The sequence below is a fragment of the Cavenderia fasciculata genome (assembly GCF_000203815.1).
Source record: "Cavenderia fasciculata unplaced genomic scaffold Scf_ET2XIPL01COFD4-5, whole genome shotgun sequence".
Taxonomy (NCBI): Eukaryota; Evosea; class Eumycetozoa; order Acytosteliales; family Cavenderiaceae; genus Cavenderia; species Cavenderia fasciculata.
In genome coordinates, this window is record NW_004457695.1 from 2,837,648 (window position 1) to 2,861,447 (window position 23,800).

The following is a 23,800-nucleotide window of genomic DNA, read 5'->3' on the forward strand; positions in this document are numbered from 1 at the left end:
TCTCATTTTTGGTGAATCATTTTATCATGAACATCAACGCCATCACATCAATACATCACGTACAGGTTCCACCAGTTTTGGGGTGACCCCTTAACAACAATAAAAGGAAGAAGTAAAAAAAGGTAAACCATATGTCTATTGTACCTTAAATCTTATATGATCGATTTAGATTACAAAAAAAAAAAAGAGAGAGAGACACTTTTATTATTATTATACTATTGTTGAAATAATCCTACTTTTTGTACCATCACCCTTTAAACATTATTACTTTACTTATTATTATTATTATTATATTATTATTATATTATTATTATATTATTATTGAAAAAATGGATGGATGTCCTCTTAAACAGTAGTTGGTTTGTTTTTTAATCTTAACAATACTTCCTTCATTCTAGAGGTATCTTTTGGTGGGGCAACTGGCTTTTCCTTCTTGTTAGAGTCAGCATCCTTATCCTTTTTCTCAACGTGTGAGTGACTAGTTGGTTTGGCAGTCAAATCAATCATTGATACGACAACCTCCCATGAATCGTTCTTGCCATTGATAGACATGGACAAGTCGCTTTCCAATGTCTTGTTGTGATCTCTGTTGTTTTGACGAGCAGTTGTCTTTTTGGTTTCACGCTCTGCATAAAAGGTTTCCAATGATTTCTTGGCATCAGCAATCTTCTTTTGTCTCTTTTCCTCTGACACTCTTTGTTTCTCTTTTAATAACTTTTCATGCTTTTCAATATGTTCCCTGTTGTTAAAAAAAAAAGAATATGTTAATATATATAGTAATCATCTGTCTTCTTCTTCTTCTTCTTCTTCTCTAACTATCTATCTATTCTATGATCATACTTTAATAAAGCAGATGGTTCGTATTTCTTTGCATCGTTTGCGAAATGAATATTGTTGGATGATGGTGAGATTTCATCATCAAATGATCCACCATTGGTACCGTTGTTGTTGTTGCTGCTGCTTGTTGTTTGTGGTTGTGAAGCAGAAGTACTAGTCCAAGAGTCACCGTCAAAGACTTCAACGTTTTCTCCTTCTTCCGGGACATAGTCTCCTTCAATAATCTCTTCGGTTACTTCAACTGTATCTTCAAATGGGTCTGACATGATAAATGATTTCTCTTTCTTTTTTAATATTAATAATAAACTAAAACTACACTAAACTAAAACTATTATCCCTCTTTAATTTGTGTTCATTGAACAACAAGAATGCAAAAAAAATCAAATTTTATTTATTTTTTATTCAATTCTTATTGATGAGAGGTTTCAAGTGAAGATTATAGTTGTAATTCGTGTATTGTATCATATACAATCATATAATCATATATATTAGAAGAGAGAAAAGAGAAGAAGAAGAAAGATGAAGGTTATAATTGAAGGTTCAGAAAATATAGATTCATTACCTTATATTGATGCTCCATTGACTGAAGGTAATCAATCAAGACCAGTAAAGAGATATATGTATATATATCTATTCTCCTATTCCTTATTCTTACTCTTTCTTTGTCAATTTAGATGAATTAAATATGGTAACAAATATGGTACAAGAAGAGATGAAGAAATTTAATCCACCAAACTATCTTGAACAACTTGGAGAGTTGCGTACAGACATTGATCAGAGTAAATTTCAATTTGTTGGTGAGGAATTAAAGCGAGTAGAGTTGGGAGAGAAGATTAAACCATTGAATTTGACAAGATACAAAGTAGAAGCTCCACAAGCATCACAAAAGACAAGTAAAGAGGCATGGGAAGCATCGGTCGACAATGCAAAGGCACAATATCTACATCAAGAGACTCGTAGAACCAATCTACAACTATTACAACGTCATGGAGGACAATTGTGGGAATCGTATCTAGACAATGACATACAAAACATACAAGATCAACTGACATGTCGATTAAAAGAGACAAAAGAAGAGATTGAAAGAACAAATGTACAGAGAAAAATTGAACAAGATCAAATCAGATCAAGATTGGTTGGTAACCAACAGAAATGGTACGAGTTGGTATCTAAAAACAAAGAAATTGATTTTGCTTGTTTAGAATTGGAAAAGGAAATTGATCGTTTACAACAATTAAAATTAGATCAACAACAACAACAACAACAACAACAACAAAATAAAATAAATAATAATAATAATGGCGATGGTAATGATAATGACAGTAGGCAATAATCCTATCTAAAATTTTAAAAATACCCTAAAAAATATTTAAAAACAAACTTATTTGTTTGTTGTTGTTGTTGTTGTTTCCCAACTATTATTATTATTATTATTATTATTTATTTATTTATTATGCCTGGAGGATAATTATTGGATTGTAAAATTTTTCGACATGGTAATTCTTCAATGACTAGCTCACGTTCTTGATCTGTCATCATACCCCACCCCCCTATCTCTTGTTTATTACGACTGCAGCCTACGCAATAACCAGCTTTATCCATTTTACATATATCAACACATGGTGTCTTCATCCCCGATCTTTTATTAAAAACCATACAATGCAGTGTCGTTAATATCAATGTTGTTTATGTTTACATCATTATCATTATCATCATCATCATCATCATCATCATCATCATCATCACAGTAACTACAACATACTTGACACGAATATGAACTTTAGAGATATCTATTGTTTCATTTTTACTATTCTTTACCAAGATTGGAGGATTCTTCTCTTCTGTGCTGGTACTGGTACTACTACTACTACTATCACTCTCACTCATTACTTCAGTGTTATTCGATGTTGATGATGAAGATGAAGAGAACTGAGCGAGTCGTTTAATAATAGGTTGTTGTAGTTGACGAGGAGCCACAAGACAGTGGGTTTGGAGAATTCTGAGCAAGAAATATCTATTCATTAATTGCGAGCTTTTGCAAACAATAAACTGCGAAAAACAAAGAGCACTGGACTCCTACGATTTTTCCTATGTTTCAAAGTTTTAAAACAACACTATTATTAATTGTTATTTATTTATTATCATCTCATCAGCTGATTCATCTTACGCTGTTAATTGTCAATTCGTGACAATTCAAACATTATCGTTGCAGACTGTAGTCAGATCTCTCAATCACTATCAATAATAGAGTCTCTAATCAATGAACGTTTCACACATTATCAACAACAAATAACATCAATCAAACAAAAGGCAGGGTGAAACAAAAGAGAGTGAGAAAAGAAGAGAAGAGAAAAGTAGAAGAAAGATTACACTATATTTTATACATCATTCATTCATCAAACATTGTGCACTCCTTAAGGAAGAATAATATCTATATCTAACGTTCAATCCAACAACGATGGCATCGGCAATATTTTGGTTTATAGAAGTGTTGGCAATCATCCTTTATACCTTTTTGATGGTTCTATGTCTATTTTCATTTTGGAAATCTTATGCTAGAAAAGACTTTTCTGTTATATCAAAGGTATGTTAGATATAGATAAAGATAGATAGATAGATAGATAGATAGATAGATAGATAGATAGATAGATAGATGAAATAATAATATTAATATACATCTCTTAACCTTTATAGATATTTCATTTCTTTATATTTTGTTTTGTATCTGGTAGAATAGCATGGTACATATTAAGGTGGGCCACAGGGTCTGGTCCAATCACATTCTTTTTAAATAATACTTCATTTATATTTTACATTTCTGGATTGTTGATCATTTTGTTTTACTGGATCGAAATGTACTACCAAACCTATGTCTCGTCCACGCTATTCCTTCCCAAGATGAAGGTCTTTTTTATTTCCATTACCGTATTCCTTTATATCATAGAATTCCTACTAGTCATATTATTCTATACAGTCAACAAGTCTGAAAAAGAAGGTTCAGTTATCTATCTTTTAAATACTCTTTATGAAGGTAAAAAAAATAGTAATAATAATCAATCTAAATAATATAAATTATTAATATTTGATTATTATTATTTCATTTACAAAAGTTGTATTATCATTAGGAATTGGAATTTCATTTACCATTACGGTAATTCGTATTTATTTAAAGTATACATCTATTGATATAGATGTTTGTAGAAATCAAATTGTTCAACTTCGAAAGGTAATTAATTCAAAATATCAATCAATCAATAACTCTACCCTTTTATTAATCAATTATTTATTTTTTAGATGTTTATTTTATCATTAATATTTGGAGCATGTTTTGTATTAAGGAGTATAATGTTTTTATATAATCCAGTGACAAAGAAATTGATGAACGATGAAGTATTTATAACGTTGGGATACTTTATACCAGACATTGTACCAACACTTTTACAAGTATATATTATTCACACCAAGATGAAGAATGAAGAGGCAGACACCTCTTATATTAATTCATTGTACGAAAACGAAATGGAAGAGGAAGAAAGACCTCGTAGTGACTCATCGTCTGCTTCTGCTGTTTACAACAGTAGTATTTTATACAATTATACCGATGGAGATGACGATAATGAAAGTAATACTCCTCCAACTTCTTCACACAGTTCTTCTAGAAATTCTTTAGATCCCAATCAAACCCTTGTAAATGAATCCTCCTCTCTACTCTCAAACAGTAATAATTATTATGGTAAACTTTAATCCATAACTACTACCAGCGATGCCTGCTCTTTTCAGGGCCAGAATGACAAGATTGATGAAACTTCAACAACAGATGATCATTGAACTCGTCAGACTTTCGAAAAAAGAGCCAAGGATAATAATTATCTTCAAGCTCAAACCAATAAATCTATTTTATGGTAATCAACCGCCGATCAAATATTTATTTTCACAATCAAAAATATATTATATGTATTAATAGGAGGGGTTTATTATTATTTTGATTAATATTTTGATTAATTTGATAATTCACGACTTTTAATAGTATTTGAAAAAGAAGATTCCCAATCTCTTTGGGTCATGTGCCATGGCCCAGTGAAAACGCATAAAACAGTGGTATGTTGTGAATATTCGAGGTCGTGTAAAAGCTTTGGTGTAATGAGGAAGTATTGTGGCAGACCTGGACGGTTTGCAGTCTTTACAATTTGATCGAAAATCATTCTTTCATTCTTTGGATCCATACCTTGATTAATTTCATCCACCACTCTAAATGGACAACTAGTAAGATCTTGTAATGAAATTAAGAATAACATTGTTGAAACTGATCTTTCCTATAAATTTTAAAAAACAAACATTAATAATCTAGTAGTATTATTTTTGTTTTCTTTACTTACACCACCAGATTGTTGATGAGCATTTAATGCTTTTAATTGTTCTTCTTCTCTAAATTTAACTCTAATTTCAATAGCATATCTTTCAAAATCTTCTGGATCCTTTTCATCAAAAGCCAAAATGATTTCACCTTGGCAACCAATATTTTCAAAGTATTTGGTAAATCTTAGATTAATTTCCGTAATAAATTCGTTGACTGGTTCGAGCCATTCTCGTTTTGTCTTTTCCATGTTGGTTGTAATGTACGATAGTTTATCCTTTTGGTTGCCAATTCTATTACGATGCATTTCAATGTCTGCTTTTCTTTTTTCATATTCTTGGATGACTGTTGAATTGGTTTGACCAATTAATTCAATCTTTGAATAAGTTTCATGAATTAATCCTTCAATTTCATCAATATCATTTGGTAACTAAAAAATAGACAAACAAAATTAAAAAATATTAACAAAATAAAAATATTTTTTTCTTTTTTCTTTTCTACTTACATTTTCTAAAAGTATTTGAGTTTCTTCATCACGAAGTGAAGCCAATTTTTCAGCTTCTTCTTTTTTCTGTCTTGCAATTCTAGTAGCCTCTGTATGATCAGCAGTGACTGCGTCCAGTGTTCTTTTCAACTCTCTAAGTGAATTGGTGAGTTCTTCCAATTTTCTAAATTCTGTTTGTCTTCTAGATTCCAACTTTGATTTCTCTAGTGTAAAGGAATCAATATCTACAGAATGACGCGCTATATTAAAGATGATTGCATTGACTTCATTAAGACATTTAACCTTGGCGGTATGCAACTCTTTGATTTGCCTATTGATCTTTGCCTTTTCCTCTTCTGTATTTTCTTCTCTTTTAAGTTCTTCAATTTGTCTAGATGTATTTGTCATTCTTGAATATAATTTTTTTCTTTCATCAATTGCTTTACCGATTTGTGTCTAAATAAATAAATAAATTAAAAAAAGGGATCTTTTTTCTTTTTTCTTATTTCTTGCTTACTCTTTCTTCTTGTAATTTTTTAATGTCATTGTTGATTTCCTTATCTTTAGCATCCAATGATTGGTAAGTTTGAATAATTTTACTCAATTGTTCATCAATTTGGGCAACCTTTGCTTGCAAACCTCTGATTTTATCATCAATACCGACATCGGATGAAGATAAAACTTTACTTCCCTTTAGAGCTGAAATATTGATATTATTGACTGTTGAATCATATCTAGATTTGGTTCTAGCATATTTCTTTTCTGGTGTAAAATATAAATTTAAATGTGTATTTTGGAAAATTACTTCTTCAAATTGCATTGTTTTGTTTGTTCCACATGGCTAAATAAAAATTATTAAGTAAAAGTATCAATAGTTTTTCTTTTTTTTTTTTTTTTGTTTACACATACATAATTAACCATTGATGGAGTATTTTCTATAAGAGCATCTCTAACTTGAGTTGGACAATCAAATGTTTGATCTAAAAAGCATTCAAATCCATATTCTTTTAACTAAAATATTTTAAGGGGGGGGGGGGGGGGGGGGGGTATTAATATAAATTTCTTTTTTCTATTTTTTTTTTCTATTTCTTTCTTTATATTTACATCTTCTATACGAAAATCTCTTCTAAAATCAGGAGCTTTAGTTAAATAAATTGAAGTAATACCACTAAGATTATTTGAACGAGTATAATTATAGAGGGTATCTTTATCTTGAGAGGATTGACAAATAAAAGCAAGCAACATGAAACCTGGGATGGTATTTTCTAGAAACTTTGCATAGTGGTCACTGTGTGCACTGAGTTCTACACAAACAGGACCAAATACCTTGTGTTGGAATTGATTTGAATTACGTTGAATATATTCATAGGTCTTGTAACATTGAGGTGATATACGTTTGAGTGCCTCCAACTTTCTCTGTGTTACATTATTTAATTTGGCAATTTCTTGTTCAGTATCTGATTTTTCTCTTTGTAATGAATCTCTCTTTTGTCTACATGTATTCTTTTCAAATTGTATTGATCCCAATTTTTCATTTAATTCTTTAATTTCTACATTTTTTAATTGCTAAACATAAATCGAATCGTTTAGTATATTTATATTTAATATATTTTGATTTGTGTTTGTGATTTACCATTTTTTCTTTAACTTCTTCTTCAGAAGCTAATTGTTGTAAAGAAGCTTCAATACGTTGAAGTTCATTGGTACTCCTTTGAATTTCAGCCTTTCTTTCTTCAGCTCTCTTTTGAAGATTATCCAAATCAGTATTACTACGTTCAATGTTTTCCGACATTTTCTCTATTTTTGCATTGATTGGTTTCACTTTTGTTTCTTCTTGACGAGCGGTTGCAATTTTCTTTTCCAAGTTGTGTCCAATATTGTTGATTGAATCTAAAAGTGACTTTGCCATTTGTTCCAAAGGTGCCTTCTCTGTATCCAAACGTTTCATATCTGCTTCGACTTGTTGTTTTTTTATTCTCAAGTCATCGACAATCTTTCTCTTTGCTTCAAACTCGAGCCACGCCTTTTTTTTGTTGAGATCATCTACATTCTTGAGCAACCTGTTTCGCTCTTGAAATCTGACTACTTCCTTTTCAATCGAAGCATTCATCTTTATGAGATCGTCTAGAATGTTTTGTTGGCCTTGAAAGGTGTTGTTGAGGTTCTGCAGCTCCTTTTTAAACTCGATCAGCTTCATGTGGTTCTCGTACATGTCGAATAGACCGATCGCCTTTTCTGTCTCGACCAACAACTCGGTCTTTGACATTTGCGCAAAGCTGACGACTTTGTCCTGTGGCAAGAACTGACACAGGTTGTCAATTTGGATTTGAAACTTCATAACCTCGCGTTGCAGCTCTGTCGCAGACAACTTCTTGCCATTGAGTCTGAATGTGGTAGAGTTGTCGTCGTAAATGTCACGACGCACGATTGCGTTGGTGCCACCCTTGACAAACAACTCAATCTCGATGATTGCATGCTTTTCTCCATTCTTGATAAAGTCTTTGGCCTGTTTGGCACGGCCGAGCAAATGGGTGCCTCCACCCAACCCAAGTGCAAGCGCACACACTATACTACTCTTTCCCGATCCGTTGGGACCGATAATCACATTGAGTCGAGGTCCCGGAGTAAACTCAATCTCTGAGTAGGTCACAAAGTTGATGAGTTTGACTCTAACTATACTGCCTTCTACATAATCTTTAATGCTTGCTTTCTGTGATGCTGATTGTTGTGTTGATTGTGATTGTAGGTGTAGTTGTTGAGATGGTTGTGTTATATTATGTTGGTGTTGTGGTTGTTGAGTTTGAGTTGCCTTTACTTCTTCTTCATCTTCATCCTCTTCGATGACCCTTTTCCTTCCTCTCTCGCTCATTACTCTATATAGGTTGTGTATACTTTATATACACAATATATATAATATATATATATATATATAAATGTGCAATATATATATTTAAGTATCGTTACAAAAATACATATATAAATGATTGGTCGCCAAACCTAGTAAAAAAAAAAAGGAGGGAGAGCGACTCAAAAAAATTAAATTCAAAATCTGCAGACCGAAGATCACCTGCTTCTATCTAGCTAGTTCTTAGTAATATAGATATTAAGAAAAACTATTTTTATTTGTTTGTTTATTTTTTATATCTTTCACCCTCTTTGTTGGACGAATGTTAATTTTTTTTTTTTTTGGTTTTAAAAATATTTTTTTTTTTAGAGTAAATAATGTATGTTGGTTGATATTCACAAGTTTGTTTGTTTGTTTTAATTTGTGATGAGTTGAGTTTTATATTGATGAGTTGGTTTGGAACCATCCCACAATAGATGATAGTCATTTGGATTTTGTGTTGTGGTTCGTAACATGAGACGGGCATTGACTGATTGTGGAATGAGTGCGAGACAATGGAAACGGACGGTACCTTGAGTGACGGTGATGGTGAGGTTTGCCTTGTCTGGAATTCTAAAGATGGATTTGTTGGTGTCCGGGATGATAGAGTAGCCATCAGTGTTTACTGTAAACACAGCCTTGGTACCGTCGAGTGTCACTTCAACCGTTCCCTTGCCACCTGCTTTGAGTTTGAGTGCAAACTGTGGTGTCTCTTTACCAACGTATTGGACTGGTAGAGTTGCCGATTTACCCTCTGGAATCTGAGTGGCAATGAGACCTGGATAAGGACTATCACGAAGAGTTGATGCTCCACTTGGGAAGGTTGCATATTGCAGATCAATAACTGATGCTGGACCATCTGTAATTGGTACCTGTCCACTAAATCCAACTCCATATGGTTGGAACAATGGAGCAATGGCATTGACTTGACCACTGAATCCCGGAGTTGGACTAGTTCCAAATCCCATCAAATATTCAATCTTGTGATCATCAAATGATAAATCATAATTTGATACACGTGGATCCCCACCTCCAAAATAATCTCCTCCTAAATAAAGAGTATAAAAAATATATATAATTAGGACTCTTTTTAAAAAAATATATATTTTCTTTTCTTTTTTGTTTTTTTTTTTTTTTCATACCAATATTTAAATTCCAAGGTACTAATTCAGAACCAATGTTTACTTTGAGTAATGGATTAGCTTTACTGAACTCCTTTGTACCTTTGGCAGCACCACCACTTCCACCAAAGTGTACCTCTGATACATTGCCAGTGATTGGATCAACTACTCTTGGAATGATGGCATCAATACGAGACCAACAACGAATACTTAGGTTCTTTAATGCACCTTGATAACGATACAATCCATTGTTACCAATACGTGCCTCAATCTCCTCTTGTGTTGGATGATAATAAGCTTCCCAACCACTCCATCCAGACTTGGCATTGGGTGTAGTAACAACACCACAAATTCTTCCAACAAGATATCTAACTTTATCAAATGATCCTCCCTAAAAATTAAATTATATATATATTAATAAATAATTCTTTCTTTTTCTTTTTTTTTTTTGTTATTATTATTTTACTAACCTTTGGTAAATTTCTTGGATCCATTGTCCACCAATAATTAACAAAATCAAATACATTGATAATCATATTATTACGATATGAACTGATTGCATTATACTTGTTGACTTCTTTGTAAGTCTCACTTCCACCGACTGGTGCATCTGTAACCTTTTTAAGACCCATGTTGTAAGTGTCGATACAGTACTTGGTGTACTTGGTGACAGTGTCGTCGAATCTCTTCTCGATCGATTTGATTTGTTCGTCGGTATACTCCCAAGCCTTGGCATAGGTGAGGAAGTCACCTAAAAGAGCAATATGACCGTTTGCCATCAAGGCAAAAAAGACCAATTCAGTGATTTCATATCCCTTCTTTTGAGCTTGTGAGATGAGTGTCAAGTATTGACTGTCAAGAATCTCCCAAGAGGTACGAATGGTTTGAATGGTACTTGGGTTGGGATTGTCCATCCACAATTGGAAGTTGTCTTGATACTTTGAACTGACATTGGATAGACCAATAAAGAATTGACGCAGTGTCTCATCATCATACTTTTGTAGTTCCTCCTTGATGGCAGCCATGATAAAATCGGTAAATGCCTTACTCATCTTTTCAGCAGCCGATGATCCAGATGCAGCAGTCCAAATAATATCTACCAAACTACTTAAAATACCTCCAACATAGGGAATAAATGATATACCAGCAAGAATACTAAAAAAAGAAAAAAGAAAAAGAAAGAAAAGAAAATTGTTAATATCAATTGATATATATATATATATTAATATATGCTTTTAGCTCTTACCAATTCTTTAGGATTGCAATTGGGTCAACACCGTCTCCATTTAATAGTTTGACAAGTTCATCTTTGTTGCCTGATAGCAGTTTGTCAATAATATCGGCACCATTCTTCATCTTGGAGGCTACATTGTCAATGACATCCTTTGGAACTTCACCGGCACCTCTTGCAGCTGCCAACTTGCCAAGCTTCATCTTGGAGTCATGGACCAATTCATGCTTATCCTTTTCATGATGAGGAACGGGGTTTGGGTCATTATGAGTACGACCTTGCATTATTATTATTATTTAGTTGTTTGATGAATAATTATAATGAAATAAATATGATTATTGTTTTAGATTTGAATGATTAATGGTTGATGATTGATTGATGTTTGAATGAAAAAGTATCAGTTATCAATGATTACTATTTATATTTAAATCGTTTGGTCGATCATTTTGATTGATTCAGATTATTCAATCATTTCCTTTTGTACAAGAGAATGAGGAGTGGTGGGGTGGTTAGAAGAGATGAGGAGTGTTAAATGTGGTTACCACGACGCAACTGCTAAATCGACTATGACAACTTGTGCAAAAGCTATGAACAACCAACATCACCCACTAGTACATTTTTTGATGGGGGATTTTTTAAAAAATGATTTTTTTTGTGTGTATTCTATTTTTTCGTGTGGTGTGGCTCATGGTCATTGTTCACCTTTGGGATGAGCAGCAGATTTATCACCAAGTGTGGCAGAATGTCGAACAAAAGGGGTAGAGGTGATAAAAATGGTTGATTGATGCAGTTTACAAAAAGTGATATTAACAAAAAGAAATCTTTTACCACCCCCAAAAAATGGAGGTTGATGAATTAATGATTTTCAAACACTGAACTGCACAGTTTGTAGAATGGTGCACCACATGACAAACCGCAAAACAATAATGTGTGTTGGGGTATGTCCTAGATTCATAATTACCACATTATTATAAATTATATGTTTTATAAGTTTGTTTGGTGGTCACAGAGCACATATTTTAAACATTAAATATTTTTGGAAAACTAACTTTATCTTATTATCCATGAATGTGCATTTTCGAATCATTTTGAATAATAATAACTTGAACTAGAGACCAAAAAGGTAAGCAACCTATTTATATTTAAAAGGTTTAACAAATTTTAAAATTCAAACAATAGTTTAAAACTACTAAAAATAGGCTAAAATTTTTTTTTAAAGTAATTCTTTTCCGAAAAATAGGCTAAAATTAGGGTATATTTTTCGTGAAAGTTTTTTTGGGTCAAAAAAAACGCTTCTATGGCTCAGTAGGCAGAGCATGCGGCTGTTAACCGCAGGGTCGTTGGTTCGATCCCAACTAGGAGCGATTCTTATGCCTTCTTATGCCTTTTTTTGCCGTTTTTCCTGGTCTAGAATGAATTTTTCGATGATATTCTTGTTCTACTCACTATTATCTACATTTTCAGCCATGTTTCATTAAAATCCATCAAATCCTGATGACAAAAACCGATTCCCGATGAAAACCCAAAAAAAAAATCAACTACTACTAGTTAATATCGTATATGCAACTTACTGTGTCGCTTTATAATAATTCTTTTTTCCATCTTTTGCTTCCTTGTGCATCTTTCTAATGATGTTGATACAACTAAAATCTCTTGGTGACATAAAAACTGTACCATCTTTGTTGATCTTTTCTCCTTTGGGGTCGAGAGTTGTCTTGATACCTCTTCCATGTTTAGACATGCTCAAACTTCTTAGAACCTCTGCTTGTAGTACTTCGTCGCCATTTGTATGTCTTCTCAACAGGAATGACGTTTTATTTCTAATGCGTTGCACTTGTCTTAATGGGAATGTTGGTTTAACACGGTCGCCAATTAATCGTTGGTAGACTGTTGGAGGTGTTGTTGTTGTTGTTGTTGTTGCTGCTGCTGCTGCTGGTGATGCAGAGATTGTTGTTATTGGTACTAATGCTACTGATACTGATGCTGCTGCTGATGCAGTGATAGTTTACTCATGATTAATATGCTTAAAATAAAGATAAAAATATATCTATAATATTGATAATTCATTAAATAAAGATATTATCAATTTAATTAAATAATTAATTGTTTTATTGATTCTACACTTTTTTTTTTTTTTTTTTTTTTAAATTTTTTTTTCTCATGAGATAGTGCGATCTTTATGCGTGCCGTAGGTGACTGACCTGATACATTGCGAGGTTTGAACATTTGTTTCAAAACAACAACAGCAAATAGCCCCTCTCTCTCATTAATAAATGGATCCTATCAAAAAGAAGAAACAACAATAGAATCATACCCTGATTTGGTATCATACACCCCCCCTCTCCCTCCTCCTCTTCTCTTCCATTTTAGATCTTGGTTCATATAATGAGCCTAATCCGCACCCCCCATCCTCCTCCTTATCCGCCTCACTCATATAGTGAATCAACACGCCCATAATCTGACGGTTACATCAAAGAATGATCGTGCTTTGGTGATCATATCCAACCATGACTACCACCCCCCTATCCTCCTCCTTATCCCCCTCACTCATATTTTGAATCATAAATGATCGTGCTGCTGTGGCTCACCTAGGCATCATGAATGCCCCCATTAAACGGTGGTGATGACACAGTTCGGGTATTAAGAAACCACCATACGATTATGATATCATTGGGACACAACCCCATCTGTATATGTATCACCCTCACTTTTTGTTGGTAATCAACAAAGACAAGAAAACATTTGTTTAAAATAAAATATTATTCATCAAGCTCCAATGTTCTCTATTTAAAGTGTTCTTTTTTCTCATCACATCATTATTCATTTTATCTATCTTTTCTTCAATTCATTATCTTTCTGCTATATTGTATTACCTTTATATATTTTTTATATAGGAAGCTTCTAATTGAGGTTCACTATCGCACAGTGGTCATCATGAATGGCCCACTTCCATCCGCAACAGAGACAAGAACAACTCAATACCCTCTCGATCGTCTCATGGGTAAGAAGTGGAATAACGAACAAAACTTGTTTGTGACACATCTCGGCCAATATGCAAGATACTATCACTCTGTTAAGAGGTTAGTAGGCCAATTTTTTTTAATATTTGTATACGACTTTAATAACAGTAAGATATCATCAACCTTTTTTTTTTTTTGAACATGAATCATTCAGATAAGTTCATGAACTAATTGATCGATTTCATGTATTTTACCATTTTTAGTGTTTAGTTTGTCCCGACAAGAACTCGAAAAAGTAATACCAAAGTATTACGACATGAGTGTTCTTTCAAAGAACAAAACAAATGAATTATATGAAAAAATGGAAAATCGGTTGACTTTGCCGATTCGATGGGATTCTCTAATTGTGGAGGCCATCATCTCAAAGGTGATGGACATAGACACACGCAAAAGCAGTAATAGTCCAAGAGATTATGTATGTATAACAGTCTGTGACAGTTATGATGTGTAATAATAAATTAATTTTTATTTTATTCTTTGTTTACTCTTTACAGAATTCTGCACAAGATGTCCAAGCAAAAGAGAAAATCGTCAACAAAATGCTATCGAGAACATTTGCCAAACTCAAGGTAGACGAGATGGTTGCAAAATATCAAATCCTCCGATATGCACTCCTTGACCCAGATCTGAATCCAATTGGCTGTTGCCACTCTTATAAAACCGCCTTTGCCAACTCCATTTGCAATAGTTACTCGGCCGAGGTGGCCGAGACCTGCAAAAGGATGGTGGAGAGTGCTTTAGACCGTCAAGATGACCGAAACATATTCATTCCACCACGAGTCCAAGTTGGTGTCGGATCTTCTGGAGGATATACTTGCCAAAATAGATGATGGTGATATCGGTGAAGGGTACCAAGCTCTCAAACTAATATTTTCATCTCAACCATTAAAAGGTATGTCATTGATATTAACACCATCACAGGTTTTTTTTAAATATCTTCTTGCGTCGGTTCATGTAACTCGATCTCTCATTTTGTTTATCTTTTTCTCATACACGTCAAAAGGGGCAGTTTGCGGAGTGTCGATCAGATCTTTTTTTTTTTTTAATATTTTCATTTTTTTTTTCATCTCGAACAACTCACAGAAACCAAATTTAGAGAATGTATATTAAACTATTAAATAACATCGCACACTCAACACAACATTATCAATAGATAGAATACAGCGAGTATTGTTTATAGTTACACTTTTAGTGTAAGAACCCACACATCACTATCATTACTCCTCTTTTACACCATTTCTTTTTGATTATCTTTTGTTTTCATTGGTTTACCAATCAATGCACCACCCATCTCTTTCCTTTTAACTACTCATTGTTGGCCAAGTTCATCTTTACATATCATTGACCTCTTGTGTTCACTCATAAATTATATAATCCTTTTTGATCCAAATCAAGTACCAATCTACACTACCACTCTTTATCGCTCTGCATCCTTTTTGTTGTTCGTTTGATCCACTCTCCTATCCGACAAACTTTCTTTACCACTTAACTTTCCATCAGATACTGCAATCAATCACTACCATTGCTCCTCTTTTACCCTTTCTTGTTTTGATTATATTTGTTTTTATTATCGAGATGCACCACCCATCTAACCACTCGCCTCATTGTTGGTCCCAGTCTATTTCATTCTCTTCCTAATTGTGCACCAACCAAACACATCGCCCAACTTTTATCATTTGTTTTGTTTGGTCAATGATAAGTGTAATCATCAACACCTTTTTCAAATACCATGCATGGTCTGTTCACCAAGCTATACACTACTTGGCCATCTCTTATTTTTTATTTGCTCTTTGTTCAAAATAACCACACCCTTTTGTTTGTTAGTTTGATTCACGGTAACTTTCTTTATCACTTATCTTTCCATCAGATCGATAATGCAAAACATCACAATCATTGCTTTTACACCATTTCTTTTTTGTTTTCATTATCCAATCAACGCATCCCTATCTCTTTTGCCTGCTCTCTCTATGCAGTGACAGACCTGTCAAACCTTTTTTTTTTAATTTTAAACCTCTCTAACATTTATTACATTTATCATTATAGATCATAATTTGGAATGTGAAAAGAAAAGGTTAAAATTAAAAGAGGAAAGAGAGGCCAAGCAAAATCAAGAGCCAGCCATTCCCAAGGAAAAAAAAAAGAAGAAACAGTTTTTGGGTGACAAAAGGCCTGAAAACTTTGATGAAATCAATTTTGATGGATCTGTTTATTCAATATCAAATTTGGCCACAGATTTAGAGATTGATAGCAAAAATGTAAAGAAATTAAAGGTTGAAGAACATATATCTGGTGATTATTTACAATCTGAACTCTCATCAAATTTGGAAGCGTTGATCCAATCATCAACATCAATAAGTGCCTGGAGTGGGTTAAATACCCTCCAATTGAATAGATTGAAAATGCTAAATTTGGAAAATATAATTAATCCGTAACTATTATTATTATTATTTCTTTTGTTATTTTTTATTATTATTATCATTAAATTAACTAATCAAATGCTTTTTTTGTAATCTTATTTTTTTTTCTATAGAGAGGACAATTCAATCGATTTTTCAAAGTTGACAAAAGATCAATATCCATCTTTAATGGATTTTTGTGAATCAAATGGATACAAGTTTCCAAAAGGATATGACCCTACAGGATTGAAATCCCTCATGACGTCCGATTTGGAGACGATAAAAACTACTCCTTTCGCATTGAATAGCTTTGCACCACAAGCAAAGTATGTATAAAACAATTGACCAATATCTTTTTTTTTATATTTTTAAAACTAATCCTCTTTTTTATCTATAGATTCAACAGTACTTTTATCCCATTCTCGATAGAGTTGTTTGTCAGTATAATCGTCAACTCTGGAATAGATATGTCCCTTGGTTTGACCGACAAACACAAAATATTAAGGTATATTTCAAAAATATTACCTAATTTGGAAAAAGAAATTGGTCATCCATTGGAAAGTGGCTATCCATTGGATAGATTTAAGTTTTTCGACAAGGAAATTGAGATCCTCAAAGCTTCGCACTTGGCTTCTTTTCCTTCATCGTCAGATGTAACAATATCACCATCCTCTTCGTCTGATGTAACAACATCACCATCCTCTTTGTCTGATGTAACAATATCACCATCCTCTTCGTCTGATACAACAACATCACCATCCTCTTCGTCTGATACAACTACATCTCCATCCTCATCATCAAAAAAAAAAAGAGGTAGAACTCGTAGTGAGATTGTGGATATAAAGTTAGAAAAATTCCCTGATTTTAAAGATTTTAAATTGGAGGATCTTAATCGACAATTGGAACTTAGAGATATCGAATCCCCAAACATTGATACACAAGTCCAAGAAGAGGAAAATATTAAAAGATTGAAATTGGTTTTATGGCAAGACATGGTAAAACGCTTGCAAATAGATTTTAAAGAAGACTTTGACTACAGCAAATCCAGTCAAGTTAGCATTTTAAAATGGTTATCTTTACCTACTAGCACTATTAAAATCGAATATGATTGGTACTGCTGTTCATTGCCAACACTGAAAGCAACTCTCAAGAAACTATTCAATGACAGCCCAAAGGTGAAGAGAAATGGGCCAAGGAAATGGATGCCAAAGTCTCTTGCTTCAACAAAAAAATCGTTTCTTTTTCGTTACTATACGATTGGATTTGTTGGAAAATCAGTCCTCTGCGATTATTTGCAATCACCTTATGTAAAAGACAACCCATTCGATTTCAACGGGTCAACAAAAACAATTCACCCCAACTTTAATGATTACGAAAGAGACAATATTGGTTACATTTATAACCAAAAAATGTCGGTCCTAATCAATCAAAGGGCGATGATGGTGACAACCAACGTTCCCAGCCATATCTGGTTCCAAACAAAAAGTAAATGTCATTGTTTTAAAGCATTATTATCTTTTACGACCCATTCATTTTACTAATATTTAATTTTAATCTTTATATAGGTGCAAATGAAAAAGTAGTTTCTGATGTGCAAATATCCATGAATTGCCGTCTCTTGCCATACCATTTGAAAAAGAGACAAAAACTAGAAGAATCTTTTCCAGAGCAAAGTTTGGTCTCTCAAAAAAACGGTCAAGATGGCACACCCATGGATGATTCCGATGATGATGATGATGAATCATGGAAATGTAAACAAGTAGAAGAAATGGAAAAGAACCATTCATATTCATACAACCATCCCCACTATGCTTGTTTTGTGGCAAAACAAGTTGGGTTGAAACCAAACATTCCCAAAGTCAAGGATAGAGATATTATCTGTGCCAATTGTTTGTCATCCCACTCACTTAAAGATTTGCCTATGGTGTGCGAACAATGTGATGCGACCATTCCTATTCTATCGGAACATGAAAAAAGATTGGATTTATGTGGTGACCTGATGGATCTGTACTCGGTTGATATTCAACTAAAAAGGAATGCATTTGAAAAAATGCCACCCTTTGATTCAAAGGATGATCAATTCCCTCCACCAGTACCATTAATTGCCGAAATCAATCATCGACTCGTCAAATTTGACCAACCTGAGTCACCCCACGTGGAGATTTTTCTACACGAGGCTCTCAACACCACCTCGATAGCACTCAACAGTAACAGGTCAGGAATTGCACCCTCCATGCGGAACCTATTCAATCTTATTAAAACTACATCCGATCCCTCGATGCAATTTAGAATTCGTGATGCATATCCCTTTGTCCACGACTCGTCTACTGGCGGATTTGAAAATGAAATCAAACATGAAATCATGGTGAAGGAATTAATGAACCATTTTTCAATGACAACGTCCAAGCTCATTATTGTTTGTGGACAATTCCCTTGCAAGGCAGCCAAAGAGGCTTTTAATGCCAATCCTTTGGATTACGAAATGGTTGACTATAGTCAAGAATCTTATCACACCATTTTAGATAAAGCCAAAGGCACAACCGAGGACAAAGAGGTGGATGTAAGTAGGATAGTTCCTAAAAGGCTCATTGCTATCGCTCCGCATCCATCAGTCATGTTTGCGTTGCACATAACAGCAGCCTATATTTTGATTGCTCATGATATCTACAAAATGGCTCCAAAGGTATCTCAATTTGACCCAGTTCAAACATTTAAATCGAATTCCCCCTCGTCTGCCTCGTCCTCCTTCTCCTCCACGTCCTTATCATCCACGTCATCTTCATCATCTGCCTCGTCATCTTCATCATCTGCCTCGTCTTCCTCGTCTGCCTTGTCCCCGTCCTCCTCGTCCTCCTCCACGTCCTTATCATCCACGTCATCCTCATCATCTGCCTCGTCTTCCTCGTCGTCCTTATCATCCACCTCCTCTTCATCATCCTCCCCTTCGTCCTCCAATCAAAATACCACCAAACGCCCAAATCTAAGTAACAAAACAAAAGATTTTCCTAAACTTAAACAATGGACGTTGGAACATCTAGTTGAAGAGGCCACATCCCGTAAAATCGACGTAGAGAATATCAAAGAAGATCGTCTTCAAGTGGAATGTGTTTTGTTGAAATCGGTCCTTGGGGTTCAAATATGGTCAGAACAAAAAATTGAACAGTTTGATCTAGAGAAATCAAACTCGAAAAAAGATATACTGACCTATGCGAGAGAAAAAAATATCCCTTTGACAGACTATTGGTTCTTCATGACGTTGGAAACCCTCAAAAAAGCCGTGCAAAGGTGTCTCGCTTCCACCTCGTCCCCATCTCCGTCCTCCTACTTGCCCACCCCTTCCTCACCCTTGACCGATATCTCACTCCCCTCTTCCCCATCCTTGACCGATGCCCCACCCACTTCATCCTCATCCGATACCTCAACTCCACCCTCTTCCACCGATACCTCATCCTTGACCGATACCTCAACCACCTCATCCGATACCTCAACTCCACCCTCTTCCACCGATACCTCATCCTTGACCTATACCTCACTCCCCTCACACTCATTCTCCTACTCCTCCTACTCTAAACCTTTTGTAAAAAATGAAAAGTGCGTTTACAAAGATGAAGAGAAACATATAAGAGCAAAGAGAGATTTTTATCACTCTGGAATGTGTAGAAGGCGCCGAAGCAAATGGAAAGTTATGAGGGAAAACAACCGTGGCAATTATCTTTATATCGGAATTGATCCTGGAAGGTCAAAATGCACGATTGTAGACTCTATGAATCGTGCTCGAGTGGTTTCAGTGGCATCTTATTACAACCTCATGGGCACTGACCGTCTTCTGGCAAGACAACAAAACTACAAAAAGAACCCGGTCCTGTCCAAATTTGAAAGTGGATTGCCAACCTATAATACCTTTGGTAAGTGTTATTTTAAATATTCATTGTCTATACCACCTATATATTATAATATTAATATTTATAAACTAACTTTTTTTTTAATTCCTAGATACTTTATTCAATGTAGAATCTGTATTGAGACGAATAGAGTATGAAAGAATTACCCATAGGGATCAATGTCGTCTTTATTCCCATGTAGTGACGTCCTATACGTTTCAGACCATGGACAAGAACAGGAACATTGACAAGAAGCGCGCCCAATATGCCTATGCAAAGAGCTTTGTACCACCAACAACAATCCCGAAAAATAGAATAGTGATTTGTATGTTTTTTTTATTTCTTCAAACCATTTATTATTATTTGTTATTAATCTTCTTTCTTTTTATAGATATTGGAGGGTCTGATTTTTTCCGTGGATCCCGAGGTGGTGGTAGAACTGGTTGTACATCAAAGACACTACTCAGACTGTTTTTGAATATGGGTTACAAGGCACGTCTTGTCAATGAATTTAATACCTCCAAAGTATGTGTGTTTTAATAATTGAATTTTTAGATCAACCCTCGAAATGGCCATTCATTAATATTTTTTTTTCCAAGATTCATAATGCATGTGCCTCCAAAATTCATTCTACCAACAACAACAAGTTCCTAGAAAAAGCTAAACACCAAAAGGTTAAAAATGTGTTGCCAGAATCTTTTGAAAAGACCCATGTTGTTGGTGCACCCATATCCTCCACGTTTTCAGACAATGGTGTTCGTTGGCAAGGAAAGGATTCCAAGTTATGTGATGGTTGCAAATTGACTGATTACAATTGTCAATGCTCCAAGGCTCAATTGGCGGACAAAGAGAATGATTCAACTCTGAAAGTGTCTCAATTGGCAGATGATATGAATGAAACTCTAAAAGTATTCATATCACTTGAAAATACTTCACCCTCTCCAACTATGCTATTGGAATCCCTTTTCTCTTTAAGCAAAAAGACTGTCAAGGAGTTGATAGAGTTTTGCAATCTAAACTCTATCAAATACTATCAACAAGAAGAGCCAACCAAAGGGAAAAACAAAAGAGGTTCTCACAAGGATAGTAAGGGTGGTGCTACCAACAGCAAAAAGGACCAACTTATCAACGCTATCATCAAGTTTAATTTTGAAAAACAAAAAAGGGATGCTAGCAAAAATAAGAAAAAGAGGTCAAAATCGTCATCAACTACTAATGATCGTTGTAAGGACCAAGATCAAAGCAATAGTCAAAAGGATGGGAACAAGTCTACAAGCAACTCTGTTTCGACCCACGATTATGGTTTTGGTAAGTCTCTTTGTGATAGTCAGATCAAAGATCTCTGGAAGTCAAAGAACCCAAATGCGACAGAAATGCCATTTAAAACTAAATGGCAATGGCTATATTGTCCAGTTTGTGATCATTTCTTCAACAGAGACTCGAGCGCTGCAAAGAATATTCTCTTATTGGGAATCTTACACCAAACCGCAGATTACAGGCCATGGATTTATCGTCCTTTACCTGCCGATATCGTGCATATTGGGAGGGTAGACACGACCTAGTTAACCTTAACAGGGCCTTCCTGCATAAATATGAAAGTCCCCCCCCCAGCTGTAAGTTATTAGATAGAAAATATAATGTTGATCTCAATTTACTGATTTTCCCCTTTTTTTCTGTACTTTGTCTTTTTTTTTTACTTTGTCTGTTTTTTTTTTCTTTCCTCAATTCAAAATAAAAGTTCAAATCCAGTTATCTTGCTCGAGCAACTTTATTGTTCTTTTTTTCTTGTCAACCTCGATAGTGATTTTTTCGATGATATTCTTGCTCTACTCACTATTTTCTACTTTTCATTAATGTTTATTAAAATTGTTTAAATCCAAAGAAACAAAAAAAAATGGTCGTGGAATATTTTTGGAATATTTATTAATTAGTATTTATTTTATTCATGGATTTGTTTAAAATATGAGTATTAAATAAAATATTTGAATTGATAGTATTTAATGATGAAGTTCCCTAAAATTAAAAAAACAAAGAAAAAATAAAGTTCATTAATTAAATGTTCATTATTGAATTAAAAGATAACAACTTACCAATATGATAAACTCTGTTGTTTCTACTGATAAACTTGATTCATTGAATAAAAGAGAAGAATTACCAGAAATCAATAATTTACCATTAGTAATTGATACAATACTTGGTATTAAAAATGACATTTCATTTTGTTCCTTTTTTTAAAAAAAACAAATTAAACATTAAATAATTAATATCAATACTTTTTAAATATATTAAATATTGTTGTATGCATACGGTAAAGTAAATGGTAGATTCAAAAAAGGTGAGTTTACAATTTGTGTATGAACACGAGATGCAATTACTAATAGAATAATTTGACCATGTATGTGAATTGATGGTATCAACCAAGTTTAGTAGACCACCATTGAATATTAGAGCAGAACCTATTCCATTAAAATCCAATGTGTTTCTAGCACCCGAAAGAGTACTATTATACAAGTACAAGGGGTTAGTACCTTGTACTTTTGTGTCATAAGAGGTAAAAGCTGATCCAGAAAAGTATAAAGGAAAGTCAATAATCATAGATGATTGGGTTGGAAATAGACCTCCACCATTGACAAACTCTGATGGATCCTATTAAAAAAATAAATAACGTAATATAAATTAATCAATAAATTAATAAATAAATAAATAAAAAAGGTTGATTGATACAAACATCCCAAGTATGAATAAAATGGATTGTGCTATGTCCACTGGCTGACATTGTGGCGTTATCGAATTTGCTAGAGTGAGAAAAACGTTGTTTCTATAACTACCACTTTGGATCCGGATCTAAAATTACCTCTTTTCAACAAACCAGATTCTCTGACTACAGTATATTCGAATTTGTTGTTGAAATTGAAATTACCGATAAGTATGATGATGATGGTGGTGGTGATGTTGATGGTGGTGATGTTGGCATTTTATGTATACATACTAATTTTAAAGGTACCATAGCAATTAAAATTTTGATAGTTTATTCTTGCTTTCCCAACGATGAAAAAACTCCTTGATCGATGGTCATGTTGTATCCAGATGACCAGGGTGCATCTGATCTTCCGTTCCAGTAGAGAAAAATTGCTGCATTTGCAATCGTGATATTCGATTTGAACGCAAGCCATGGAAGCATCACGCCTGCACCTTCTCGCACCTCGAGTGATGCAAAGGTAATGTTGACTGTTCTTCGACAAACACGCCTTCACCACTAACAAGCACATTATCTGAACTTGTCGGGACACATGGTGGCGACCAATGTTGGGGATAAGCCACTCATCACGAACTCTACCCATATTCCATACCTTTTCACCATTTGCTGCCATTTTGTTTGTCAAACAACAAAACACAATCAAGTAGCAAAGAGTTGTAAAGATTAAAGGTTGTCTATTATTCATATTTGTGGTGATTAAAGATTGGATGTGAAAGTATTAATAACACTGATAATAATAGTAATAATAATAATACAGACGGGTGAAGTGATCTTCATACAAAGATCTTCTAGGGCGGTTGACCACACACAATATATCCATTCTATTGTCCAATG

General features: G+C 34.1%; 10 protein-coding genes and 1 non-coding gene across 11 annotated transcripts; 5 read left to right on the plus strand and 6 right to left on the minus strand.

Moving 5' to 3' along the window:
• Positions 1-345: 345 nt before the first annotated feature.
• On the minus strand, positions 346-1,103 carry clc (clathrin light chain; the record flags this gene model as incomplete). The annotated part of the gene is made up of 2 exons (XM_004356135.1): positions 346-739; positions 841-1,103. The coding sequence occupies 2 exons, from the start codon at positions 1,101-1,103 to the stop codon at positions 346-348; spliced, it is 657 nt and encodes a 218-aa protein (XP_004356188.1).
• Positions 1,104-1,356: 253 nt separating this feature from the next.
• On the plus strand, positions 1,357-2,170 carry spf27 (spliceosome-associated protein; the record flags this gene model as incomplete). The annotated part of the gene is made up of 2 exons (XM_004356136.1): positions 1,357-1,426; positions 1,512-2,170. The coding sequence occupies 2 exons, from the start codon at positions 1,357-1,359 to the stop codon at positions 2,168-2,170; spliced, it is 729 nt and encodes a 242-aa protein (XP_004356189.1).
• A 107-nt stretch (positions 2,171-2,277) lies between these two features.
• On the minus strand, positions 2,278-2,859 carry DFA_08702 (uncharacterized protein; the record flags this gene model as incomplete). The annotated part of the gene is made up of 2 exons (XM_004356137.1): positions 2,278-2,476; positions 2,600-2,859. The coding sequence occupies 2 exons, from the start codon at positions 2,857-2,859 to the stop codon at positions 2,278-2,280; spliced, it is 459 nt and encodes a 152-aa protein (XP_004356190.1).
• Positions 2,860-3,295: 436 nt separating this feature from the next.
• DFA_08703 (uncharacterized protein) lies at positions 3,296-4,581 on the plus strand (the record flags this gene model as incomplete). Its single annotated transcript, XM_004356138.1, has 5 exons — positions 3,296-3,421; positions 3,532-3,565; positions 3,812-3,868; positions 3,948-4,063; positions 4,132-4,581. 5 exons carry the CDS (start codon positions 3,296-3,298, stop codon positions 4,579-4,581), a joined length of 783 nt encoding a protein of 260 aa, XP_004356191.1.
• Positions 4,582-4,835: 254 nt separating this feature from the next.
• Positions 4,836-8,544, minus strand: smc5 (structural maintenance of chromosome protein; the record flags this gene model as incomplete). The annotated part of the gene is made up of 7 exons (XM_004356139.1): positions 4,836-5,150; positions 5,214-5,621; positions 5,697-6,131; positions 6,193-6,516; positions 6,585-6,686; positions 6,780-7,241; positions 7,309-8,544. The coding sequence occupies 7 exons, from the start codon at positions 8,542-8,544 to the stop codon at positions 4,836-4,838; spliced, it is 3,282 nt and encodes a 1,093-aa protein (XP_004356192.1).
• Positions 8,545-8,936: 392 nt separating this feature from the next.
• On the minus strand, positions 8,937-11,195 carry DFA_08705 (uncharacterized protein; the record flags this gene model as incomplete). The annotated part of the gene is made up of 4 exons (XM_004356140.1): positions 8,937-9,607; positions 9,702-10,071; positions 10,151-10,835; positions 10,927-11,195. The coding sequence occupies 4 exons, from the start codon at positions 11,193-11,195 to the stop codon at positions 8,937-8,939; spliced, it is 1,995 nt and encodes a 664-aa protein (XP_004356193.1).
• Positions 11,196-12,202: 1,007 nt separating this feature from the next.
• Positions 12,203-12,275, plus strand: DFA_08706. Its single transcript has one exon. It is a non-coding gene; the product is annotated as a tRNA-Asn (tRNA).
• A 203-nt stretch (positions 12,276-12,478) lies between these two features.
• DFA_08707 (uncharacterized protein) lies at positions 12,479-13,345 on the minus strand (the record flags this gene model as incomplete). The annotated part of the gene is made up of 2 exons (XM_004356141.1): positions 12,479-12,900; positions 13,246-13,345. 2 exons carry the CDS (start codon positions 13,343-13,345, stop codon positions 12,479-12,481), a joined length of 522 nt encoding a protein of 173 aa, XP_004356194.1.
• A 189-nt stretch (positions 13,346-13,534) lies between these two features.
• Positions 13,535-17,392, plus strand: DFA_08708 (uncharacterized protein; the record flags this gene model as incomplete). The annotated part of the gene is made up of 9 exons (XM_004356142.1): positions 13,535-13,548; positions 13,806-13,912; positions 14,135-14,346; positions 14,426-14,618; positions 14,758-14,823; positions 15,975-16,299; positions 16,462-16,653; positions 16,725-17,322; positions 17,351-17,392. The coding sequence occupies 9 exons, from the start codon at positions 13,535-13,537 to the stop codon at positions 17,390-17,392; spliced, it is 1,749 nt and encodes a 582-aa protein (XP_004356195.1).
• A 133-nt stretch (positions 17,393-17,525) lies between these two features.
• On the plus strand, positions 17,526-21,770 carry DFA_08709 (uncharacterized protein; the record flags this gene model as incomplete). Its single annotated transcript, XM_004356143.1, has 6 exons — positions 17,526-17,634; positions 17,893-18,078; positions 18,241-20,232; positions 20,321-20,533; positions 20,600-20,733; positions 20,808-21,770. The coding sequence occupies 6 exons, from the start codon at positions 17,526-17,528 to the stop codon at positions 21,768-21,770; spliced, it is 3,597 nt and encodes a 1,198-aa protein (XP_004356196.1).
• Positions 21,771-22,131: 361 nt separating this feature from the next.
• Positions 22,132-23,579, minus strand: DFA_08710 (uncharacterized protein; the record flags this gene model as incomplete). Its single annotated transcript, XM_004356144.1, has 7 exons — positions 22,132-22,221; positions 22,299-22,433; positions 22,554-22,582; positions 22,737-22,854; positions 22,937-23,003; positions 23,094-23,196; positions 23,546-23,579. 7 exons carry the CDS (start codon positions 23,577-23,579, stop codon positions 22,132-22,134), a joined length of 576 nt encoding a protein of 191 aa, XP_004356197.1.
• Positions 23,580-23,800: the final 221 nt, after the last annotated feature.